A 19,338-nucleotide genomic window follows, 5' to 3' on the forward strand; every position below is an offset into this window, starting at 1 on the left:
ATATGAAGTAAAGGGTACTTTCAAAGTCAAGATCCGTCCAATGCAACCTGTGTTTTAGTAATGAGTCAAGGTTCTCCCTTAACTTCAAAGTGGCTCACTTTGTTATATATTTATTTGTCTGTCTGTCTGCCTATCTATCATCTATCTATTTCTGTCTAATTTCTTTACCTTTTTTCTGATGAACCCTGATGAGGTCTTTATCAAGGAGCCTGTTTAGAGTGTTAGCAGTTTATCTTGATAACTGATCATTAATCAAGAGGAATCCTGATTCATTTCAATCTTGATTTGCATCCAGTTATATGAAGGAGTCAGCTTTAGTCACCTTGATGGATCTGTGCTGGGAACTAGACAAGGAGAATGTAATTCTGTTAAGTTTGGCTGGATTTCTTAGTTCTTAACCAATAGTATTCTACTGGTTCATCCTTCTGAAAAGAAACTAAATAATATTTTGCTGCATTTCCCCAAAGGCAGTTTCAGAAGGTCATGTTGAATAGATTCTATTTGACACATTGACCACTACTATATAGTAACCCACAAGATGCTAGTATGCTTCCATGTAACAGAATATCAACATGAAACTTGGGAAAGTTTGTATGCTTTGTTTTCATTATTTTTTCATTAAAAATTAGAGTAGAATCAGCCTAGTTCAACATTCCTGGACACTCTGGTTTATGTAATGCCACCTCCACTAATTGAATGTTTTCAAAATGTGTTGGCAGGGGTGGGATTCAGCCGTTTTGGACCGGTTCAGGTGAATCGGTAGTTCCGGTGATCAGTTGGCCCCACCCACCTGTCCCTGCATTAGTCTGTCCCATGTTTCCTTTGTTTGAAGCCCAGCTGATAGGTGCAGCAGAGTGGATTTCCGCACCTCAGCTGTTTTACTCACTGGGGCTGCAGTAGAAGGGCTATTTTCAAACACACTGTGTGTGGGTGGAGCGCGCTCAGCAAACCGGTTGTTATACTGGTTGAATCCCACCACTGTGTGCTGGGTTTCAATTCCTGTCATCCCCAACCACAGTGATCTTTGATATCCTCCTAGAGAGTGGCAAGCTAGAAAGTGTAACCTGAGATAATTTTGCTCATGAAACCCAATTAGTAGGTATGTTATTTTTCAACACTTGTATTTGTTTTATTTACAAGATACATTCAATAGGCATTTTTCTGAAAATATCCGACTAAGCACTGGACCAGCAGTGGTATGTCTGATAAGTTAAATTAAACTTTACAACTGGGTTGAATGTAAACTCAGCAATAATGTCTATAAATAAATATGGTCTCTGAAGACCTGTCTAATCTTACATTTTAAGCGTTCTATCTCATTGTTCCATAGCATGTGCCATTCTTCAAATAAAAAAATAAGCTGTTTTACTGCAAAGGATTAAGGGTTTTTTGTTTTTCTTGCACAACAGTAAATTAACTTACACCTCACTGCCTCTATTCATTTCTTTTATTTTATTTGCTTTATAATTACAGCAAGACAGCTTATGGTCAGATACCTTTTTAGCTAATAAAACAGCAAGATGCTTTTCAAAGATAAAGTTATCATTGGATAAATTCACCTTATCCTTATTTAAACCCACTAAAATTTCAATGGAGAAGTAGACTGTTAAAAACGAGAATATAGTCTATAAAAGACAGAAAGAAGAAAAATAGAAACATTATAGCACCTACATAGAAGTTGCCTCAACCACTTCAAGTGATTGATAAATATTTGGTATTTTCACTTTTGTTTAGTATCATTTGGAATTATTCACTGAACAGAATTTGCTTTTGCTTTTTTAACCTATCTCTTTTGATTTCCAAGTTTAAAATGTTTGAAAAACCTTTTACTTTCTTCTAAGCGACCAGCTTTATGCGCTTTTGTGGATACAGATTTAAAGGCTGATATTTGTCATCAGTATACAGCAGGTGTGTCAAACTCGAGGCCTGGGGGCCAGATCTGACCCATGGGGTGCTTAGATCTGTCCCACAAGGTGCTTAGATCCCGCCTATGGGGTGCTTAGATCTGGCCCATGGGGCTGCCCAAGAAACAGTAAAGGACTGGCCCACGATGCTTCTGCCAGTGAAAACAGAGGTCGGGAGGGCTGCAGGCGACCTTCCTGAGCTCTCTTTTTGCTGGCAGAGGGTTGCAGAAGGCCATCACAGCTGAAAATGGAGCTTGGGAGCCCATTTTCTCTGGGAAAGCACTTGGGCCATCACAGGTGCCCCCAACACAAGTGATGTTGAGCTGGTCCATCCATCCTGGCCCCCTGAGGTCAAACACAACCCTGATGCGGCCCTCAATGAAATCGAGTATGACACCCCTGGTATACAGCAACCAAATTAAGGGAAATGATATGCAAATGAAAACTGATCACATTGAAACATTGTTGACAAAGTATTTGGGGCAGGTGAAACAAAATTTGAACTGTTTGATCACAACTACACAAGAAACATTGAGAGAGTGAAAGGTGAAATTTTAAGAAAGAGTACCTTGCTAATTAAGCATGAAGATGCTTCTACTATATTTGGGGGGTGCATGGCAGCCAGTAGCAGAGAAAATATTATGTGAGGGAAGGGAAGGGAAGAATATCAGCTTCTCCTTGAAGTTAATCTCTTAATCCAGTGAAGAAATTAAAACTAAAAATTATTTCAACCTTAAAATAGTTGCAGGAAAGGAAAAAATGTTTTGGAATGGCCCCTGATTTCAATGTCACTGAGACCTCAAATATGCAATGGATGCAAGGAGACCTAAGACTATTTCTGACTAGAAGAATTTTGCAAGGAAGAGGGGGAGAACCATCTTTAAAGCGCTCCATGGCTCAGGACCTAGGTACTTGCGGGATCGCATCCTACCACACACACACTTCCCTGCGACCGATTCGCTCTCACAGGGAGGGGCTCCTCCGGGTGCCGTCCACTAGGCAGTGCCAACGGGCGACACCTAGGAGTAGAGCCTTCTCTGTGATGGGCCCAACCCTCTGGAATGACCTCCCCCCCGATATCAGAACCACCACCGACTTTCTCTCCTTTCGACGAAAACTGAAGACTCACCTGTTCCGTTTAGCCGGCCTGGACCATTCATAACCTCATCATACCTCTTGGCAGATATATTTTAATTGGGTAATTTTAATTGGGTATTTTTTAAGATTGTTTATATACTGTTTTTATCTGCTTTACCTGTACAGTGTTGTATTGCCTCCTCTTCTATGTTTTTATGTTTGCATGTTTGTAGTCTATTTTATCTATTTCATTTGACTGTACACCGCCCCGAGTCCCTTTGGGGAGAGGGGGCGGTATAAAAATCGAAATAAAGGTAAAGGTAAAGGTAATGATAAGCAAGAATAGAAAAATTCTCATTGTGCTACAGGAAATGTTTGGAGGTTTTACAAAGTACTGAAAGGTTATTCATAATTTGGTATCTGCTGCATTCACTGTTTTATTTAAATTATGTAAAGAACTGTACACAAATAGAAACAGAAATCTGTTTAACTTTATACTATGTAGCAACTGTGTTAGCAGCTGTTTTCTTAGGGTCTCCTTGAAACACACAATTTGATAAAAGTGTGCTATATTTTTGTAGTTAACAGAATATCTGGATGGTCCTTTGAGCAGATTTCATGAAGCTTTTAGCTCATAAAATTCTGACTCCAAAGTGTTTTAAAAATCCTCAATTTTCTTATGAAATTAGTTTGTGGGTCTGTGTTATGTGTGTTTGTGTGTGCACATTATGGGATTACAATAGTGATAAGTAGGTTCCCTTTTTTCATAGGCAGTTCTGTTATTTGATTCCAACTTTCCCAGGACATCAACTGTTGATTTTCTAACCCAAGAAGAAAAGTGTGTGTCTGTGTGTGTGTGTGTGTGTGTGTGTGTGTGTGTGTGTGTGTGTGTGTTTTCCAGCATAACTCTAAAATGCCTCGAGCAATTTCATCCAAATTTGGTATACAGATGACTTACTCTCTGGAAACAAATACTTTGGGGGGTAAGACACTTCTTGGGATGTGTGTTCTGTTACAATACAACCTATTGTGCCTTCAAATGACTTCTAGTGTATTGCTGTAAAACGTCTCAGCGCCATGGAGTTACCATTGTAATGGATTCACAGTACTCCACAAGGGAGCTCCCTCTGGTAAGGGGGAAAATGCAACATTGCAAATTACGTTTGGTCCGGACATTTTCCACCTATAAATAAATACTCAGGCAAATTAGAGAAAAAGACACTTTGCTTGCAGAAGAGGTGGAAAAACCACACTTTTTCTTGGGAGGATATCTTAAAATACTATGAAGTAGGATATAGTTTGAGAGTACTCCACATTCTCTATTTAACACTTGTATCTCTCTATTAGAATATGGAAAAGGTACCTGTTTCTCTTCACAGGGAATACATTCACACACACACACACACACACACACACACACACACTTTTTATTTATTGCTAAGAACGTCTTGATTGTTTCTTATTCAAGGGACCTGAAACTGGACAATATTCTTTTGGATGCAGAAGGTCATTGCAAACTGGCTGACTTTGGAATGTGCAAGGAAGGAATCTTGAATGGAGTAACAACTACTACCTTTTGTGGAACACCAGACTACATAGCTCCAGAGGTATAATAGTATGCATTGAAGTGTATAGAACTCTATTTTTATGATGCTAATTTACTTATCCCTCCATGAAAAACTGAAACCAAATTCTTTCTATGTAATAATATTTAGGATTGAGGATGCTGATGACTGTAGTACATCACAATACGAACTTGGTAAAAAATGGGATTAATATGTGCTTGCCATACAAATTTTCCAGTACCATTCAGAAAATAATTCCATATTGTGAAACACATAAAACAGAGGAAAACCAGGAAAAACTCTGTTGGAGCAGAATGAAGGCCTATTTCTTCTAGTATTTTTTTCATATTACAGCCAACAACAGTAAAGTTTACAACTGTGATAGGAGTTTAACAGCAGGCGTCTACCTCTGAAGATCCATAAGAATCAGTGACTTTTCAATCTTTTTTGCTAGCTTCCTTTGCAGTAGAATTAAGTGATGTCCATCATCAGATTTAATCATGTCACCTGATAGGAACTTCTGTAAGTTAACAGTATCCTAAGTGAAGAACTGCATTTTCTTTTCTTGTGTAAATCTACTTTCATTCAGCTTCATTGATAGACACTAGGTTTAGTGTATTATACTGGATGGGTAGAATAGCATTCTTACTGATAAACAATGGGCAGAAATTGTGCCACACTGAAACTTTTTCAAAGAATTTATAGATTATAATTTAAAGTCCAAGTGTGTTTCATTGAAACTGGCTTTAAAAAATAATTCCATATAATCATAGAAAAACAGAGTTGGAAGGGACCCTGGAGATCTTTAAGCCCAAACCCCTGGTTAAGCATGACCCTATACCATTCCAGGAAAATGGTTGTTCAATCTTTTCTTGAAAACATCCAGTGATAAAACACCTATAACTTCTGGAAGCAAGCAGTTTCACTGATTAGTTGTTCTGATTGTCAGGAAATTTCTTTTTAATTCTTGGTTAGTTCCCTCTTTAACATTCTTAACCTGCTCTCAGGTGCTTTGGAAATAGATTGACCCCCCTCTTCTCTAGGACAGCCCCTCAAGTATTGGAAGACTACTATCATGTCACGCCTAGTCCTTCTCGTCACTAGACTAGGCATACCTAGTTCCCACAACCATAATATAGTCTGACCTCCAGACCCCTAATCATCTTTGTGGCTCTTCTATGAATTCTTTCTTCTTCAAAAGCAGTCGATATAAATTGTTTATGTTGTGCATTTTTATCCATTAATTTCTCTCTTTCTTTTTCTTGATTTCTCCTAACAGATCCTCCAAGAATTAGAATATGGTCCTTCTGTAGATTGGTGGGCACTGGGGGTTCTCATGTATGAAATGATGGCTGGACAACCTCCCTTTGAAGCTGATAATGAAGATGACCTCTTTGAGTCTATCCTACATGATGATGTGCTATATCCAGTATGGCTTAGCAAAGAAGCTGTCAGCATTTTGAAAGCTGTAAGATTATCTATTTTTCTCTTTAAATTTAAGTTTTCCTAGAACACTTGAGAAACAGCCACCGCTGGGAGTTCAACTACAGTTCAGAGTGCCATTGTCAGTATACAGGGGTCTGGGATGAATTAAACTTATTGTGGGAAAGAGAGAAAATGTTTGTGTTCTTTGCATCTGTATATCTGTATACATGCCTGCACTTGAGAATCATGTTTCAGGAAGAACCAAAAACCCAAGCAAACTGAAGTGCCTTGTCAAGTTGAATACTCAGATTGTACGATTGGCTAAAATAGAGACAGAATTATGCAACTGAGAGTGCAAGTCCCACACAGATAGGCCTCAATCCAAAAGATACTTAACAAAATGACATTCTGATCCATCACCAAAAGTCAAATGATTTCTCTGGGAGATGATCCTGTGTTTCTGGGCAAATAATCAATTAGAATTTATTGGTTAGTGTTCGAAGACCATTCTTCATCTTGAAAAAATGAAAAATGATGGCAAAATAAGGGTGAAGTTAGTTTCAATGCATTTCATAAAAGGAGTACTTCTACAAGGAAATTATGTTCAATGGATCAGTTCCTAACCAAAAGTTAATTCCCAGTTAATTCCCTGAAATAGGTAACACTGTACTTTGCTCAAAACAAAATATCATAACAGCCATATATGTATATTTAACTGTCCTCATGCTCTTTCTTACATTGGCAAAACAACTCTGACTTTGCACAAGAAGGAAAGACTAGCAAGCTAGTGAGAACTGTTTTGGAACAATAAATTATTAGGGGCAATTCTTCCCAAAGCAGCTAAAAAAGGATTTATGTGGAATGGAAACTCAGACTGAGGATGGGAATGTAACCATATCAGTTTCCTGAGAGTTTAGACTTTGAATGTCTATACCCTGATAGTCCAAGTCCAATTATGTTTTATTATTTAAAAAATAAAAACCCATTGCAAACCCGATGTTTTTACTTGAACATAAAGCCGGGAATTTCCTGTTTAGAACCCACCAAAAGTCAGACAATCCAAGCATTGCCATAGAGCAGGGGTGTCCAAACTTGGGAACTTTAAGACTTGTGGACTTCAACTCCCAGAATTCTGGGAGTTGAAGTCCACAAGTCTTAAAGTTCCCAAGTTTGGACACCCCTGCCATAGAGATATTTTGTGCAAACTAGCTGGTCTCCCTAGTAAATTCCAGTAAAACTATGCCATACAATCAGCCTAAAGAATCTTGGAGGAACTTATTGGGAGGTGAAGAATATGTGGAATAAAGCTGTCCATTTGAAACAGCTTTAGATTCTTTAATTGCATGATAGAAAAGATTAGCACCCATAGCACCCACATTTTGAAATGAGCCCTTCTTAGTGAATTTCACTGACACTTTGAGGAGAAAGGGATGAGCATGCTTGTTTCACCATCCTCATGCTATCCTCCATATGCAGATAGTGAATTGCTAGAATGTCGAACCTTCTGCTAACTATAGAAGATCTCTGGAAGAGAACACTCTGGGGATCCTCAATGGCATGGAGATCTATTGATAGAGGAAAGACTCCTCTGTAGACATTTATGGAAGCAATAAGAAGGCTTGAAAGGTGGCTCAGTTGCTAAGACTCTGAGTTTGTCACTCAGAAAGGTCGGTAGTTCAGTGTTTCGAATCCCTAGCACCGCGTAATGGAGTGAGCTCCTGTTACTTGTCCCAACTTCTGCCAACCTAGCAGTTCGAAAGCATAATAATAATAATAATAAATTTGAATTTATTAGCCGCTCCCTTTCCAGACAGGACTTGGGGCGGCGTACAATAGAACATATAAAACATAAAACATATGTACAAACACATAAACATACATATATACAAGGACATACATGCACGGAGGAGGTAACAAGTTACATCACATTAGACAGTTAAAAATCACCGTTAAAATACCCCAATTATAATAACACAATTTAAAATTTAAAATTTAAAAAATTTAAAAGGACTGTCAGGAGGAATAAGAAAAAATTTACGGTTGAGCCAGGCCAGATAATTGAAAGAGGTGGGTCTTCAGCTGTACACGGAAGGAGCGGAGATCGGAAATAATCCTGATGTCACGGGGGAGGTCATTCCACAGGGCTGGGCCCATCACAGAGAAGGCTCTGCTCCTGGGTGTCACCCCCCGACACTGTTTAGTGGACGGCACCCGGAGAAGTCCCTCTCTGTGTGAGCGGATTGGTCGTAGGGATGCATGGGGCAGGATGCGATCCTGCATGTAACTAGGTCCTGTGCCATGAAGCGCTTTAAAGATCATAATCAAATGATGTAAAAATGCAAATAGAAAAAAACCTTTGATGGGAAGGCAACAGCATTCTGTGCGCCTTTGGCATTTAGACATGCTGGCCACATGACCACGGAGATGTCTTTGGACAGCACTGGCTCTTCGGCTTTGAAACAGAAATGAGCACCGCCCCCTAGAGTCGGGAACAACTAGCACCTATGTGTTATTTTAAAACATATAGATTGTTACCGGATTTTTTTACTCTGAAAAGAAATAATGTGAGGGCTTTTCCCACCCACCATGCAAACAGTATCTTACAACAACAGAAAGAAAACTTCTCTGGGGTGAATTTCAGGCTTAGATTAATGTTTGAAACTTGGGTGTTCATCTTGCTCTTTAGCAGTATGAATTAACCGAAGAGCAGGAAAAACAGAGGAAATGGAGGGGCGTCTATGTACTTGACTGCCGAATATTAACAAGGGATTAGCTTTGGAACGCTTTGTTTCCTCACATTGTACTGTTAGATGAGGGCTTTGTTCTTCAGACACTTTAAATTGGAATCCTGTTAAAGATTTTTAAAAGTATTTTGTGTAGCTTTGGCAGAATAATTTTTGGGTTCTACACAATTTTATTTATTTTATTGCACTATTATGTTGCAGTTTATTTACAATTTCCAAACAAAAAATATCCAGACTCCAAAACTGAAGATATTTTGAAACTTGGGGAGGGTGGCAGGAATAACAGTGAGAAATCTGGGGTTTAATTTCTCTGAACTGATCTTCAGTCTGGGACAATGGAGATCCTATTAATTTCTGAGGTTTTATGAAAAACACCACTCTCAATTTTTAGAATGTTTACACACCTTATGACTTTGTGGAATGCAAAAACCCTTTTACTTTTTTTAAAGCTTAATATTAGTTCTCTTGAAAATAAGACAAAATGAGAAATAAAGGAGCCTTAGTTTCACAGTGGAAAATATACTTTGCATTCCAAAAAAAGTAGGTTCAGTTGTCTTCTTTTCTGATTAAAGGAAATCTGTATTACAGGTTTTATGAGAGGTCTTGGCAAGCGAGATGCATAAGCTGCCCTATCACCTTTCTTGCAGCATTCAGAGACCACTAAGATTGTACCACTGAAATTTGCTGGCAAACAACCAAACATTAGTGTAATTTCCCATCAAGTACTGGGAGGAAGTTTTTTTAAAAAAAATAAAATAAAAGTATTAAAGCCTGGATTGGTTTAACTTATTTAGAGAGTAGGAGGGAAACAAAAAACCTTTCAGAAGTGAGAAGAAGGACTGGGAATTTTATCCAGCAATGTTATTGCACTGATAACCTTAGCTCCTCTCTTCTTTAAAAAAACGTTCGGTCTTCCCCTCCCAAAAAGTGCCCACACCAGTTCATATACTTGTGGTGTATATAATGAGTTGGTAATCATTGTGATAATGAAAAATATTTTGAGATTTTTGCTCTTATCAGTGAATACTTCAAATAAGAAATTGACCTTCCTAAGCCTTATGGAACTCTTTAAAGCATCCTGTTCTAGATCCCTCAACAATATGCTCCATATCACAGGTGTCAAACTCAGTCACATCACAGACTGGATCATGACATATCGTGACTTTTTTGCCTTTGTGGAGCCGGGGTGGACATAGCCTACACATGACGTATCTGGCCCGAGGGCCGTCAGGTTAACAGGCCTGGTCTATATTAACTGTAGTTGTTTTCCAGATTTTTGCAATCTTGTCTGGAATAGAATGTGTTGATTGGTTAATTTTCAGTAGGGCAGGGCACTCTTTGAACATGATTCTGCAAAGCACAGTATCTCTTTCTCATTCATTCAAGCAGCCCAACTTTTCCCTGGCTTGTGTAAAGCCTGAACAAAGGAGGCCATTGCTTTAAGGCAGGAGTGTCCAAACTTGGGAACTTTAAGACTTGTGGACTTCAACTCCCAGAATTCCCCAGCCAGCCATGCTGGCTGGGGAATTCTGGGAGTTGAAGTCCACAAGTCTTAAAGTTCTCAAGTTTGGACACCCCTGCTTTAAGGAATCTTAACTTTAGTGCCCTTTTTAAAGCATCATCATATTTTTTCATGCTCATACAAAAACATGAAAAACATGTATCTGATGAATAGCAGAGAGGTGCTGTTCTTGTGCAGGGGCTGTTTAGATGTAACATCTTTTTCTTGAAGATATTTTTTTATCTGTAACTAATTATTTGCCAGATCACATGGAAACAGACAGGGATTTCAATATTTAATAAACATTATAGTTAGTGGATCGATCCGGTAGACATTTTAATGTTTAAAAAGCACAATACACTAAGAATAAAACTCTGAATAGGTATTTCTTCCATGCTCTGGCACTTTATATCCCATGACACATGTGAATTTTGCTTTATCTCTGTCCCTATAAGAAGGGCTAGATGTAAGTATAGTATGTTCTATCAGCCATATCACACATTAAAAAATAATCATTTCATTGTCCTGGTTGTTCCATGATTATTTTAATTTCTTTATTTCAAGGAGGAGGATGAATGCTAACCAAGCCTGTAGTTAGGGTTCATTTCTCTAAGGCCGTGATGGCGAACCTATCGCACGCAAGCCACATGTTGCATGCAGAGCCCTCTCTGCGGGCACATGAGCTGTCGCCCTAGCTCAGCTCCACCACATATGTGCACGCACATTGCCTTATGGGTGCGAGTACACACACTGTCTCACATCACAAGTGCTTTCAGCATGCGACAACAAAAAGGTTAGCCATCAGTGCTCTAAGGATTCTGCTCTTCAATCCTGCTTCTCTTCTGTTGATGTTATTAACATAGCAGCTTTTTTGTTTCAATCCTGTTTAGGTCAAGCACATTTTGTGTTGATTAAAATGCACTTGTGGTCATTGGCCTATTCTTTTTCCCTTTACAATACCTGCTAATGTTTTTTGGGTTCAACTGTGGTTTCTGGTTTAAGTCTTCATACTCGTCTTCTTGAACCATCAATTTTATCTATACCATTTGTTACACCCAGATATGCTGTGTTTCTGCCCCAGTTTTACATGGCAATATATGCTCTTTTGTGAGTAGCGCAGCTTGGATTTCACAATGTCAATTAAAAGAAAATACAAGAGGTTGCTTGTTTTATTTGGATGGGCCTGTTCAACCCTTGTCTATTCCTTTGCTATAGATCTGTTTGCATCCTTTGCTATAGAATTGTTTGCATTCTCAGTGATCAAACAATATGCTCTCTATGTATCCATTAATAAAGAGTAGTAAAATGGTGACCTTCAGCTTTGAAAAAAATATTTAGTGAATCTGCCAATTCTTGTCTTCGAAAATTGTACAGCATTTGGATCATAGTCTACACTATTATACTAACCAAATGCACTCCTTTTTTCTGACTCACTTGTATATTAAATTTTTACCGCCTTGTATGTGAATATGAATGCAATAAAAAAAACACAGTAAAACACAACATTGATTTAAGTGCATATTAATCTGATTTAAGAGTTGCTGTGGTTTTTTACTATATAATGTTTTGAAATGGTCTACCTCAGGTCAATAAAGACTACTGCAGTTATCATAGAATAATAACAGACAGTTCAAAACTTTACTGAATTAGGAAAGGCATCAGAAAGACTAATGCAAATGGAATATTTTGCAGGATGTTTCTGCTTTTCCCACAGTTCATCTTGCTGTATCTTCCCACCTTATATGATTTTTCCACTATGTAACTGAAGTTGGTTATTTGTTTTCCATGCAGTTCATGACAAAAAACCCAAACAAACGTTTGGGCTGTGTAGCATCTCAGAACGGTGAAGATGCCATTAAACAGCATCCATTCTTCAAAGAAATTGACTGGGTTCTTCTAGAACAAAGGAAAATTAAGCCACCCTTCAAACCTCGGATTGTAAGTATTGATCTGAGTTGTGCAAGAGAACTTGGGTAACATAAAAATGGGTTGATCACCTTTATGATAGTAAGGTTGCAGAAGTGCAATAGAGTTGATAGCGTGGTCAATTTTTTTGCTAGACCAAAGAAAATGAATTAATTGTTTTCCTTAGAATTGTGTGTCATACTTGTTAATGAAGCACTGAATGTGGAATGATCAAGCGCTTATGCTATCCTGTTTTTGAAAGTAAATCACAGATAACATTGCCATTATCATTTGATAACCTTTATATCTAAAACCATTAATTTTGTGTTATGGAATGATAAGTCACCATGTTTTCTTGCTCCACTTTATTGTCACTGAAAACACAGCTAAGATAATCATGCTTCACATATTAATCTAAATATGTGAAAGTATCCTCAGTATCCAAAACTCATGTTGGATATGTATTCTTTCATGTAAAATATCAATACCTGCATCAATTGGGAATCATATTTATGACTGTCATACATTGTCATACATTGCTAGATGCTAAACTCTTGTTTCAGATTGATTTGAGATTGTTAAGTAACACTGCTAGTAACTCTGAATTCTTACTGTTGTATGTTGTTCATTTTTATTGTTGTATACTGGATTTTTATTTTTTGAAGCCACCCAGAGTCATTGTTAGTGAGCGGGCAGACATATACATTTTCTAAATAAATACATTCTAATTCTGTGAAAACTCAAGACATTCGGTTTGGTGTAGTAATTAAGGCACTGGCCTAGAAATCAGGAGCGTGCGAGTTCCATTCCTGCCTTGGGCATAAAAGCATACTGGGTGATTTTAGGCTGGTCACTCTCTCTTTCAGCCTAACTCACTGCATAGAATTTTTTGTTTTGGGGAAAACAGGAGGTGGAGGAAGTATTAGTATGTAACACCTTGAGTTATTTATAAAGCAATAAATGTGGGTTAATTTTTTTAATCCCCTTGCTGTTTTTTCCTTAGTCCTGATTCACTGGAGACTTGGCAGGTGCTGTAATGAAATCCAGTTTATGGTCTCTTTTCTTATTCAAGATCCTAATATTGTTAATATATAATACTGACAAAATATATTTTATTTATTCAAAAGAATATATTTTCCAGTATTCATCAACAAATGTCCAATATCATTTTCCTAACAATGATTCCCATTTACACTATGTCTATGTAAGATCATCAGATAAGAGGTTACTTTCCTGGCTGAGTAAACCATTCAGAATGTTTCTCATAAACAGCTCTTTTCATAGTACTTAATGTCCATCTATGCACATCTGAAAGAGTTTTCATTGACAGATAAACAGTCATGAATGTCTTGAATGATGAGAGATTATAACCTTCATATTCAAGTGGGGCCTCATTTCTGTTCCCTTGTCACAATTTGAATTATTCTCACTCAGTTCTAGCTGTCTATTGTATGTTATTTGTATGTGTTTTGAGCATTGGGGATAGGGAGGTATTGGGTTTTGTATTGGAGTTTTATTGTAAGCCATACAGAATCACCAAGAGTGAGTTGAGTGGTCGTAAAATCAATAAATAAAGAAATTATTATTATTATTATTATTATTATTATTATTATTATTATTATTATTATTATTATTATTATTATTATTATTATTATTATTATTATTATTACTACTACTACTATACGATTGTATCACAGCGGCCAGTTGATTCGCCGGATTTGGCATTGATTACTAGTTGGGCCCCACCCAGGGGCCTAGGACGTCGTAACGTATTTTCGTAATATACGTGCAGATCCAAGCAGTGCAGCTTTTTGCATTTGACTGATGGTGATTTTGTCAAGTTTTAACTGTTTTAAATGTAATTCCAGTGCTTTTGGAATAGCACCCAGTGTGCCGATTACCACTGGAATTACCACTGCTGGTTTGTGCCATAATCGTTGGATTTCAATTTTTAAGTCCTGGTATTTCGTGACTTTTTCATGTTCCTTCTCCTCAACCCTGCTATCACCTGGTATTGCGATGTCTATGATTGTAACCTTCTTTTTCTCAACCAGTGTGATGTCTGGTGTATTATGCGCCAGTATTTTATCCGTTTGTATGCGAAAATCCCACAAGATCTTGACCATCTGACCCTCGACGACTTTTTCAGGCTTATGTTCCCACCAGTTTGTTGCTGTTTTAATGTTATAATTTTATTATTATTATTATTATTATTATTATTATTATTATTATTATTATTATTATTATTATTATTATTATTATTATTATTATTTAATTCTAAGCCAATCTATTAATACCATTTAAATGTGGGAGTTTTTAAAGCTTTCTTTTTTCTCCAGTGTTCACTAAAAGACTGAGAAAAATTGAACATAGAGTTAAAAACAACTTGCATTTCCTCGTATTGTTACCCTCCTTTCCTCTGAGGATGAAATATGCTATTTGCTGGCTTTTATGTGTGCATTATTTTATTATTTCTCCTTCACATTTTCTCATTCTTAGCAAAATTAATAATAGTCAAGTAGAGCACTGATTTCAGATTTGCAAGAAAAGAGGGAAGAAGTGGATAAACACAGATATGTGTTGTGCTTCTGTTTATACTTTTGTTGCTTCTCCAGCTAATAGCTGAAATAAAGTGTAGATGTTTTTGTAGGCAATTAAATCCTTCCATTATGTTTTTACTCTCAGCATATACCATCAGTGTGTAGTTAGCGGGAGCTTCCACTAAACATCTCCATGAGTTAGGGATACTTCTCTAGGCTGAAGCACAAAGAAGTTACCTTCTACCAAATCCGACATTCCAAATTAATCTCCTGATGCACCTGTTGGGACCCAGAAAAAGGGCCTTCTCTGTGGTGGCTCCCTCTTTCTGGAACATCATTCCCCCAGAGATTAGAATGCCCCCCACTCTAACATTCTTCTGGAAGGCACTGAAGACCTGGTTCTACCAGTGGGCCTGGGAAACCCAGAGCAGGATGGAGCCCATTAAATGGCTCATTATATTTGCTGTTGCTAAGGCAGAGGGTGGAGAGTGATTTTATTATATTATGTTAATTTAATTTATTATTTTTATTATTTTTATTGTTTTAAATGAGGTTTTATATTCTGTAAGCCACCTTGAGTCACCATGAGCGAATAGGTGGCGATATAAATTCAATAAATAAATAAAAAATCTCCTGCCTGGAAATATAGCCAGAGCATTATTTTTTACACTGTAAATAAGAATAATTCTACATAATTTGATTAAGGATAGTGAGTTCACTTTAATTTTGTGTACATCACTTGTAAATATGATTATTCCTAACCCCTTTCCATTATTGCTTTTTCATCAAACCTCATCAAACCCCAACATTTTATGTATCTCTTTGGATAACTTGGTTGATCCCCCCCAAAAATGGTCCCTGCAATTGCCGGGAAAATGCTAGGAAGAATATACAAGTTAGTCCTCAACTCATGACCGCAATTGAGACGAGAATTTCCATTGTAAGTCATTGGAAATTGAATCAGACATGAATTTAGGATGGTTTTTATTATGGTCATTAAGTGTTCATGGCCATTCGTAGGTATTAAGCAAATCACATGGTTGTTAAACAAATCCAGCTTTGCCAATTTTTTTTTTGCCATTGCAATGGTCAAAAGTGTGAGTACATGTTGTAAGTCACATTCTCCAAGGCCATCATAACTTTCAATAAATGAATAGTCATAAGTTAAGGACTACCTGTATGTGTGTGTGTGTGTGTGTGTGTGTTCATTCATTCATATTCATTCAGTGACAGTTTGAAGTCACAGCAGCATTGAATGAAGGGACCTACAACTGGTCCCTGAAGTTACAATTATGAGTAACCTCTTCAGAGAACAGGGAAACAAGCTCTTAAGATTGTTTGCTTAAATACAGCAAAGAAGGGCAAGGCATGCACGAGAGGGCTGTTTGGGTTTGTCAGAAAACTCAAGAAAAGAATTCCACTCAACTCTTTGACATATTGATCATTTGAAATTTAAAATAAGACCTGAGGAGAACACTTCTTAATCAGACTTACTGTAAACTAATGAATATTCAGAGCAACCCTATCTGTGCCATTTGAAAGGGAAAAGCAAGTATTACTAGAATTTACATCCAAATAATCCTGCATAGAATTGCTGCCACAAAACCATGGCTTGATTTGAGCACAATCCTATAACTTTTTGATCAGAAGGAAGCCCTTTAAGCAAAATATTGTAACCCACTAACATAGTGAAATGTTTACAGAGGATGGCACCTTCAGTTTTGCAGATGCAGAAGTTCAATGTAAAGCTTCCCAAATTACCTCAGATGCTGCCAGAAGAGAACACAACTTGCAGCCCTCCACTCATTTTGGACTACAACTCTCAGATTTTCAAGCTAGTATCTCTTATCCCCAGTAAGAAAATCCTTGTAGGGTTTAAGTGCTAGGTATGTCTACAGTTTTTCTTCCTAAATTGCTTCTCCACTACAATTGTCATCACTTTCCTCATGCTGGCTTGAAATGGTGGACATGTAATCCATTTTATCAGGAAAATTACAGGAAGGAAGATTAACCTGCATTGTGTGCATGGATTATTATTTCCTCATTCTGCAAGTGATCTTATATAAAAAATATACGTCCTTCTTGCTATATCAGAATAAAAGTTTCCATTCTTTTTTCTTACTTATTTCAAAAGAGAAAGATTTTTTTTTCACAGTATCCTCTAAGACTTCCCCTCTTTTTTCAGATTATTGAGGAAAGATGGCCAGGGATTTTTTTCCCCTTCCAAATAGGAGACTTTATATTTCTACGAAGTGTTGAATGTGCTTGGTGTTCCTAATGTGCTTCTGTAAATAACTCACTTGACTGGTTTTCCTGTTTGACCAAGCATTTGTGGTCTACTGATTAAATCTACATCACAAATAATCTATTTCAGGATTTGTACTAATGTGTGCCTTGACGCAATTATTTTTACGTGATTCCTACGAATCTTGAAGGTTGTGACAATGAAATACCTGGGGAAAAAGGCTGTGCTAAATGCTTGATAGCCTCTTTCCTTTGCAAGTTCTAGTGAGGCAACGAATTGTAAGAATATCAATTTCCTTGGTAAACCAATGCTTAATTTCTGCTTGAGACTCATGCAGCCTATTCAAGACACTCAAGAGTTAGCTTTAATTGGAGCAGCTTATCAACTTTACAAAATAAATCATATCTAAGATAATATAAATACTACTATCAGCTATTGATACTTTGGGGGTTATTAAGTATACTTCTCAAATATTTTATTGTAGCATTGAAAGGTTGGAAAAGTTATGCTTTTCCATATGCAGTCACTTTGCTGGGGAACAAAACCCTCCTCTTTTGAAGCATTTGCACAACCCTAGTCTGTAATAATTGAAATCTATACTATTATATATATGTTTCATTCAAGTTTGGCTGCAAACATTATTGTAATCAGAAGTGGGTTGCTTCCGGTTCGGCCCAGATCGGGCAAACTGGTAGTGGCGGCAGCAGGAGGCTCCACCCACCTGCCCGGACGTCGAGAACGTACACGCATGTGCGAGCGAACCGATAGTAAAAAAAAAATGGAAACCCACCACTGGTTGTAATCCATATTCCAATAACATCAGTGATGTGTTAGATTTTCCCTATAGCATTTATTTCCATTTAGATTAAATTTAAAGAGCTGTGGTGGTACAGTGGTTAGAATGCAGTACTGCAGGCTACTTCTGCTGACTGCCGGCTGCCTGCAGTTTGGCAGTTCTAATCTCACGAGGCTCAAGGTTGATTCTGCCTGCCATCTTTCTGATGTCAGTAAAATGAGGACCCAGATGGTTGGGGGCAGCACACTGACTCTAAACAGCTTAGAAAGGGCTATAAAGTACTGTGAACTGGTATGTAAGTCTTAAGTGCTATTGCCATTTATATGCATTTATTCCTTTAAAAGAGAAATGGAAGAGCCAGCCCATGTTCATGATAAATGCTATCAGCCTGAAAACAAATGCTTTCTTCTGGTGAAGGAAAATACACCACCTTTTTAATATATCGAGGAATGTGCAAAATCTCAGGTCAAATAATTGTGAGCATGCTCAGACTCTACCAAGTGCTCCTGACTGTTGAGAGTAGAAGTCCTGGATGGAAGAGAAAAGGATGGTGAGAAACCAGGTTGGGAGTTTGCCACAGTGAAACATTTTGCTTTTGCAACCTAATTGGATAAAAGTGGAAGTCCTTTAGCTTGACATATGTCAGTTGCAGAAATATCAGTGTTTGTTTGCTTTCACAATGCTGTGGCAAATGCCAAGTTGCACACTGACGATGACAGTGGCTGGAATTCTTAAAGAGGGACTTTCTTTCTGGAGGCAACATTTTAAAATCAAATGTGCCTATGGAAATTTGGAGAATTTGTTTTCATTTTTTTTAGAACTTTTACAATTAGTGTGCCAAAATATGTGTGCATTTTAAATAGAGGGTTTTTTTTCTGTCCAGTTATTTTGAAGTCATAACATTGTATATACAACTTCTTACTGGTCCTTGTTGTAAGCATGAGATTATGACTTTTCAATTTATTTGAAGCAAGAAAAAAACATTCTTGAAGACAGTCACTTTTAATAATGCATTAGAAATAGTCATTTCTAAGCCAAGATTACTGGCCAAATAAATTTATTTTTGTGTGAATATTCTCTCTTTTCAAGTTTGCTTCAGTGTGAATGTCCCTCTTTAAGGTAAGGCCTACATGTGGGGAAAATATCCAGGTAGGTCTCTTTTTAGGCCTAACATACAAACCTGAGGTGTTCTTTCAGTCTCATGATATATTTCCATTAAGTCATTTGATGCATGGCAATTGGCATTTAGATGAAGGGAGATGCAAAGTGGAGAGCTGCCTTGCATGTATCTGCATGAAATATAGTTTGCTCAATCAGTTGGGGATAGGAGGTAGAGTTGATCCATGTTTCATCGTAAAACACTATTTCATTGATTCCCCACTTCCCTCTCTTTCTCTATGCACTGAAATTTCTTCTCATGATTAGACCAAAAATTTCAAGTGTATTTGTATTGAAAGAAGTACTAGAATTTTTAACATGTAGTTTGTATCTTTTAATGTTTTAGTAGCTAATAAAAACAATAAATTTCAAACTGTGTGACAGGTCAAGATTCTGGAAAATGGATGGATGGATGGATGGATGGATGGATGGATAGATAGATAGATAGATAGATAGATAGATAGATAGATAGATAGAT

At 37.3% G+C, this 19,338-nt stretch overlaps 1 protein-coding gene across 4 annotated transcripts in view; it reads left to right on the plus strand.

The window, feature by feature from the left end:
• PRKCE (protein kinase C epsilon) overlaps positions 1-19,338 on the plus strand; it is a 370,865-nt gene that overhangs the window by 341,081 nt on the left and 10,446 nt on the right. For all 4 annotated transcript variants that reach the window (XM_081941929.1, XM_081941930.1, XM_081941931.1 and 1 more), the window contains 3 exons: positions 4,450-4,588; positions 5,826-6,014; positions 12,008-12,154. In XM_081941929.1, the coding sequence (XP_081798055.1) occupies positions 4,450-4,588; positions 5,826-6,014; positions 12,008-12,154 (475 nt within the window). The remainder of the gene's footprint in view (positions 1-4,449; positions 4,589-5,825; positions 6,015-12,007; positions 12,155-19,338) is intronic.

Source organism: Natrix helvetica, assembly GCF_964273705.1.
Source record: "Natrix helvetica genome assembly, chromosome: 2".
NCBI lineage: Eukaryota > Metazoa > Chordata > Lepidosauria > Squamata > Natricidae > Natrix > Natrix helvetica.